The sequence below is a fragment of the Eupeodes corollae genome, chromosome 1 (genome assembly GCF_945859685.1).
Source record: "Eupeodes corollae chromosome 1, idEupCoro1.1, whole genome shotgun sequence".
NCBI classification, from domain to species: domain Eukaryota; kingdom Metazoa; phylum Arthropoda; class Insecta; order Diptera; family Syrphidae; genus Eupeodes; species Eupeodes corollae.
The window spans coordinates 22,908,093-22,915,652 of NC_079147.1; the positions used below are offsets into that span (position 1 = coordinate 22,908,093).

A 7,560-nucleotide genomic window follows, 5' to 3' on the forward strand; every position below is an offset into this window, starting at 1 on the left:
CTGTGTGGCAAGTAGGACGGTCCTGTTGAAACCACATATTACTCACTCTTTGTGGGTGGTTTGGGTTTTTCGACAAGGACTCTTGGATATTCATTCGCCCAAATGCGAAAATTCTGCTTATGACAAATCCACTGAAGTGAAAATGTACCTGATCACTGGAGATGATTTCCCTCAAAAATTAATGATCCATGGTTGCCATTTCTTGCCAGCCATCTGACAATTGATACACTGCTCCATTGTATATCTTTGCAAGGTTCCAATTGAGTTTGTCTAACTTGAGAAATGTCAAATGAAATGTAGACAAAAACCTTCACGTTTATGTGTTGTTCACATTCAACATCAGCCCCTAAAATGTGACCACCCTTCAGTTCTCATTGAAAATAATTTTTCATTTTTGAGCAACGAGTCCTATTACACAATCGAAAGTCAAAATCGTATAATACGGACCGATTTCAACTTACATTATATTATTCTTAAGCATTCTCCGATAATCTTTTTATTCACCTATTTTTTATTTTGCTAAGCCTATCAATCAATGACCTTTACATGGCCATAACAATTAACACAAATCGATTAAAATTATTTGTTTGATAGCCAAATAGATAAGACCATTTTTTGCTATGCTCATTAAAACTCAGAGATTTTTGGCAAAAGATAAAAACTTAATCAAAGTTTGCTTAACTTCATTGAAAATTTCGTCATTTAAATTTATGTCTTTTTTGTAGAGAACTTGAGACTGTAGATTAAATCGCTAAAAAACATTTTATCTCAAACTCGTGGGAAATCATTGGATTTTGCACTCAAACGCTGTAAGACCACTCCAGATAGCATTTTTAATGAGTAATAAAGCTTGGGAGACTTTTGTTATATTTAGGTATTGCATGCAGGACATTCTCTTGAGAATGATGAACATAAGACGAAAAGCTGTTAGGTTTCCGAACAGTTTCAAAAAAGAATAAGTAAAAACGTGTCTATGAAATGCAGAATTTTATTAACTTAACATTCAACTACTGGTCTACTTCGCTGAATTTAAACTTAAGTGGTATGGCCGGGACATTGATCAAACGGTTCTTGTAAGCATTCTCCACAGAATAGTTGAATTCAATATTGAAGTTCCTCACAAGCCGAGCCACAGTAGTTTCCAATTCCATATCGACAATTCTCTTACCCACACAACTTCTTGGGCCATGACTTAGGGGCATGTACAAAAATGTATGCACCGGTGTGTATTGGGACTCTTCACTGCGAAGCCATCTCTCTGGGATAAACTCCTTGGCCTTGGGACAATACTGTTCGGTGTTCAGAAGAAAATTGTGATTCAATATAATTTCTTGGCCCTTTGGTATTTGATAACCACTCATGACAATATCTTCATTATTGTAACGTATAGTTCCCGATCCAATTGGATAAATTCTCATACCCTCTTTAATTGAAGCCCGGAGATATGGCATATTTTTCATATTTTCAATAGTTAGAAGAGAATTCTTGTGTGGCATGATGGTACGAAGTTCTTGACGTAATTTTTCTTGTTTATCAGGATTTTTGGCAATACACAACAGAATTCCAGCCAAAGTACTACTTGTCGTATCGACTCCAGCCATTAATAGATCCGAAGCCATTACTTTGGCTACATTTCTATCGATTTTCAAAAGTTTCTCCAAAACACTCTTTTCTTCATTTTCTCGTCGGGGAGTTTTATCGTTCTCAATTCGATCAATTGCTTCTTCAACGTATTTTGTGCTGATCTCCGAAAGTGTTTCGTAATTTTTCATCTGCTGATGAAATTTCTTGGTTTTGATATACTTCCATATCGGTGGACCCATGTCCAGGACTACTGATAATTCGAAGAAGCTGCGAAGAGTCTCGAATATCAATTTCGCTTCGTTATCATTTCGATTCTTGCGTATAAGCCCGAATTGTCGATTTAAGGCAATTACAGCGACTGATTCGAAGGTCAGACGATTGATTTCATCTTCAAAGGTGTCGGGTACTTCCATTGTCTTTGGATCACGAATTTCTCGAATTCTTTGAAGATAGTTTTTTGTATATTCTTGTTGTTTTCTAATTTGTAAAATTTACCTACCTCTCAAGGAACTCATCGCTAACTGCTAGCATATTGTTAAGGTATAGATTGGCATTTCTTGGTTGCATCAAAATCGGATTGACCATACTTCGAAATCTGGCCCAAGCTTCGTCGTTCCTTTTTAGAAAAAGTTTACATACGTCGAAAATTATTTCAACACATTATAGATGGATATTTGCAACTTACGATCCCACAAGTCCAATTTCACCGCCAAACATTTTAGTTCTATGAACTTTTCTGTAGTAAGTCATTGTATCTAGCCCCCGTCGATAAGGCCAAACACCTTCCGAACGTAAAACAGTGAGCATGTCTTCCGGATTGTATGACATGAACATATTTGGACGTCCCAGAAATCCTGGTAGCACATACAGATCGCCATACATTTCTCGACTTATATCAAGAAATTCATTCATTGATTTCTTATAAAAATGTCCTAAAGCGAAATAAATGAAAACAATGTTAACAAAATCAAATAAGAGCAGCAGGAAGCTTTAACTTACCTCCTGGTAAAAAGCTTCGAATTAATTGAAGTTTTGTTGGACCCGGAACACTTTTGAACGGTTTTGCTTGCTCCCATTCATGATTTCTAGCTGTGTTTTCATCAGAAACCTTTATGAAAAATGAATGGAAGACTGTTCGTGATCGTGATAAGAGTGCGAACTTACCTTTTCAATAGTGTGAGTAATCGAACGCAATTGCCTTAACTGGCATATTTGCAAGTTGTTTTGTATAACAGAGACTTTTCGGTACATTGCTTAGCAAGGTAAGGTTAATGCTAGACTGAATATTTCTATTAACAAAGCTATGAACTTCATTAATAAATCTACTCTGCAGAAAGTTTTAAAAAGCTTTATTTTATTTTGTGTAAACAAACAACGATCAGCTGTGCTGATTATTTTCTTTGTAAACATAGTTTAAAAAAAGCTTTGTTAGATATTATATCTCGAGGCATTTGTATTTATAAGTTTTATGCAGTCAGGGGTTCATTTTCAAGTATTTGTTTGTTCGTTTAAGATGGTTCGTCATTAAACACAACTAACGTATGTCAAAAACACAACAAACAAATTGATTAGGTTTTACTTTTATCGTATCATTAGTTGAGGTTCTCACAGCGTTCGATGGCGGGCGGAAGTCTAGAATAAAGATAACGCCTGTGTTGGTGTAGTTTTGCTTGAATGCGTGCAAACATATGACGTTTGGTTGGGCTTTTATTTTATTTAAAAATACTAGCGTTTTGATATCATTATGTATGAATTATAACTTCGCTTAGATGGCCGCCGCACAGTGGGCCGTTTTTGCAAAACTGCTCGCAATATTAATTTTTCGAGTGGGTCTATAATGCAAAACTTTATAGTGGGGGTGTTCTATCCGAACGACGAGTTGAAAGTGATGGCTCCGATACAGGATAGATTGACAGTACCGCTAGTCTACCAAGTCAGGCGACAAACCGTGGATAGACGACTTCTGTACAATCGGGACGTCATGGCACAAGGCGGAAAAAGTGCTATCTTGAATAAGCCGTTCGCATTCGGCATATAAACTGTAGGTCCTATCCATCCCTGACAACATTACTAGCACACAGGAATGGTTAAGAGTTGTAAGTCACTAGGCCCCTGTTCTTCATGGACTGTTGCGAAACCTTGCCAGTCAATGAGTGCTCAAAATTTACTAAAAAACAAAAACTAATCAAAGCTATAAAGTAGATATTTACAGAACATCTCTTTGAAGCTTTGATTATAAGTGTGATGTAATTTAGGCAATATCTTCTGCAAGTTCACTTCGAGTCAAAAGAGTCAATCCCATAAAATACACCAATGAAAACGCATTAGCTTTGTTTATGGATTTGGAACTCTTAAAAGAAAAATACAAAATCCTGAGAACTTTGTTAAGACATCACAACAGAGATGCCTTGCCATCCTTCAATATTATTACTTACTTACTTACTTAAGGTGACCGCTACAGTCGAGCCAGCTCGGTCCCTAGCTAGCTCCAGTTTCGCACGCCAAGTTGGTTGAGGTCCTCTCCCACCTGGGTGCGCCACCTGATTCGCGGTCTTCCTCTTCTGCGCCCCCCCTCGGGATAGGATTCGAAGACCTTCCGGGCTGGAGCGTTGATATTTATTTGCTCTACATTACCTAGCCATCTAAGCCGTTGGGCTTTAATTCACTGTACAGCCTGTACAGTTTGTCGTTATATCTTCTCATCCATTCTCCATCTATACGTAAGGGGTTCAGGCCTCAGCGCCATAAATGAGAACCGGGATGATGAGTTTGTTATAGATGATGATTTTAAATGCTCGAGAGAGGACTTTACTTTTCAATTGCCTTCTAAGTCTAAAGAAGCAGCGATTTGCAAGAGTTATTCTTCGTTTGATTTCAGTGCTGTTGTCGTAAACTGTGTTAATAGAGGTGCCTAGCTAGAAAAAGTCCTTAACTACCTCAAAGTTATAGCTGTCCATGGTAACGTTTTGTCCAAGACGTCGTCGTTCAGTGTCCTTTTTGATGACAGCATATACTTGGTCTTGCCCTCATTGACCCTTAAAATAAACCCATCTTCTTGAGATTGTGAATCAAGTGTTGACGGTTGAGTTTTGCACAATTCTTTTCAGAACGATGTTGAAGAAGTCGCATGACAGTGCATCGCCTTGTCTAAAACCTTTTTTGACATCAAATGCATCGGGGAGATCTTTTCCGACCTTGATAGAGCAGCGTCGATTCTCCATCGCCACTCGGCACAAACGGATAAGTTTGACAGGGATGCCAAAACTAGACATTGCTCGGTAGAGCTCTTCACTATAGATGCTGACATACGCGTCTTTAAAAAAAATTGTGGGTATCGATTTGAAGTTTTTTCCAAGATCTGCCGTAGTGTGAATATTTGGTCGAAAGTGGACTTTCCTGGTCTGAAGCCACACTGATAAGGACCTATCAGGTTGTTGACGAACGGCTTCAGACGTTTACATAATACGGCAGAGAGGATCTTATACGCAATGTTAAGGAGACTGATGCCTCTGTAGTTGGCGCAATTTAGAGAATCTCCTCTCTTATGTATCGGGCATACTTTGCTGAGATGAGTTGGTCTATACTCCCTACCAAGCCATTGTCTGCTGCTTTGAATATTTCGGCAGCGATGCCGTCAGCTCCAGCAGCTTTGTTTGACTTAAGTTTAGATATAGCTATCTTCACTTCGTCAAGGTCGGGTAGGCGGAATTGTTGATCTGCGTCGCCGAGGTTGAGTGGTTCTATCTCCCTTACAGCGGAATTCGGTTCGTCATCGCCGTTATATAATTTGGAGAAGTGATCTTTTCATATTCTCAGCATCTATAGCAGTTCTGCTACGATGTTTCCCTGATCGTATTTACAGATTGCGCGCTTGTCATTTTCTCTTTTTTTCCATCTAAGAAGCCGGTGTTTCTCTATCCTCTTCTGCTCGTAGAGTTCGCGAGCAGCTCTAGTCCTTTTGTGCAGCGCCGTTTTGTATGCCTGTTTTTCGCACTAGCTACCAGAACGTCTCGCCCCGCAGCGAAATCGACCAGCCTGAATCCATTGTCAGAGATGGTGTCGTGCAGGCTGTATTTCCCGATTATGCCCGATTTTAATATTATAGCCAGGGCACTGCTCATATGTCTTGTCCAAGAGCTCGAAGAATATGTCTTTGGTGTCTTCATCTTTCTCCTCTGTTGTGGCATGCGCCCATATTAGGCTTATGTTGGCGAGTTTAGCCTTGATGCGGATGGTCGCGATGCGTTCACTCACACTGTTGAAACTCAAGACTTTTTGCCTGAGTCTAGTTTGAACAACAAATCCACACCCAAATAGACGCTGTCTTTGTTCTCGGTAGCAGACGCCGTAGTATAAAACCGCTCCTTAAAGGGCTGGGCTCCGAATATACTTGGCACCCGATGTTCACCTCGGGGAGGTGAGGGTAGGAGTTAATAGACAGAGGTGGGTTTTGAGAAAAACCTGTGGACGCTTGTGTCCTCTTGAATGCACATGTCTACCATTTGAACAATATTATTACAGTTGCGAAAAAAGAAGCCGTTCCCGAAAACTGCGAAGCCACGGTAATATTATTTAGAGTGAAACATCAAAACATGATGATCGAATAATTGCACTTCCAAAAAGTCTAACGTTACAGAGTAAATGGGGCTGCGATGAATCATCTGGACAAAGTGCCTACAAGCAAAAAATAATACAACAGATGGTGTATTAGTGTACCACTTCTGAGTCGAAGTTTAAAAATGGGGAACATCGGAGAAAACCTCGCCAATCATCAGTTCATTTCTGTCGGGCCATTATGTTCCAATATGTTAAAGAGACTAGTGACTATTTAAAAGTCAAATAGCAAATACTCCACCAACAATTTATAAACTTAATGAAGAAACAACTATAGCCGTGAATCACAAGTTCCTTTTTAACTATAATAGACGGAAGAGTATTAAACGAATTAACGGAAACAAAGTCTACGCGATCAAGTCCGATAAAGATGAATCAATTGAGGACGAACATCATTACGAATATAGAAATCTCTCCACTGCATGGAATTTATTTAGAAGCTTGCGTATACTCTTCGACAAGAAGGAGAATGTATTGATGAATCGATTGGGACCAAGGATCCGAAAAAAAGAAGAAAACAAGAGATCCAAAGGCTTTTTCGCCACGAGCTTGGCCTTGGTGTGGATAAACCAAAGTAAGGGTTTGGAAACACTAATGACAGAAACACAGCACGAAGATTTTTTAAGCAGTCAAGTGTAACCGCTCGAATACCTGGAGTCAATGGAGAAGTTATATTGAGGCTCAAAGTAATATTGAACGTTTTAAATTGCAGAGAAGTAAAGAATGCAGATAAATTTGGGAAGTATACTAAGAAAACGGCAGAGCTTTTAAAGCAAAAGTATCCTGAAAAACTGCTCACACCTACTCTACACAAAATATTGGTTCATATTCAAAATATCATTGAATATCAATCACTACCCAGGAATGCAAAATTAAAGACTCCAAGAAATATCGATATCAGAATACGTGTAGAGTTTTAAGGATTCGGCAGAATGAAGACCTATTTAACATGCTAGCAACCTCTTCGGATCCACTTATTTCTTCCTTAAGGCATGTGAGAAGCCAAAAAGATCTAAAAGAACGATACCCTCCGGAAATGAAGAGTTTATTACACATTTCCCCGGACTTTAGACTTTAAAAATTTAGTGTTTATATATTAATTTGTTCTTTATTTCTTTTTCCACTGTTTGACTTTTGATAAATCAGCAAAATACATTATGTATTCTTAAATACTGGAAAATAAAAATATGCCTTAAAATTACAAAAAACAAATATTTTTTTCCCACTTTTTCACTCCAATTGGTTCTATTTCTTTTTGCTCTACTGCTTCAATTCATTAAGATTACTTAAAAAAATGATTTCGACGATTGCATATTGAAATATCGCTATGTTTATCAACTTTGTTAAAACTTCTTTTTTTAA

At 38.4% G+C, this 7,560-nt stretch overlaps 1 protein-coding gene across 1 annotated transcript; it reads right to left on the bottom strand.

Moving 5' to 3' along the window:
* Positions 1-972: 972 nt before the first annotated feature.
* On the bottom strand, positions 973-2,874 carry LOC129938745 (cytochrome P450 CYP12A2-like). Its single transcript, XM_056046474.1, has 5 exons — positions 2,749-2,874; positions 2,584-2,692; positions 2,270-2,516; positions 2,084-2,200; positions 973-2,025 (listed from the first exon to the last, which is right to left on the bottom strand). Exons 1-5 carry the CDS (start codon positions 2,833-2,835, stop codon positions 1,008-1,010), a joined length of 1,578 nt encoding a protein of 525 aa, XP_055902449.1. The 5' UTR covers positions 2,836-2,874; the 3' UTR covers positions 973-1,007.
* Positions 2,875-7,560: the final 4,686 nt, after the last annotated feature.

Excerpts from the sequence above, each read along its gene's own strand:
- LOC129938745 (XM_056046474.1), bottom strand. The coding sequence starts at position 2,835 with ATGTACCGAAAAGTCTCTGTTATACAAAACAACTTGCAAATATGCCAG. Across the intron at positions 2,517-2,583 it reads TCGAAGCTTTTTACCAGGAG|GACATTTTTATAAGAAATCA; the intron begins GTAAGTTAAAGC and ends ATTTCGCTTTAG. Across the intron at positions 2,026-2,083 it reads AGCGATGAGTTCCTTGAGAG|AATTCGAGAAATTCGTGATC; the intron begins GTAGGTAAATTT and ends CTATCTTCAAAG.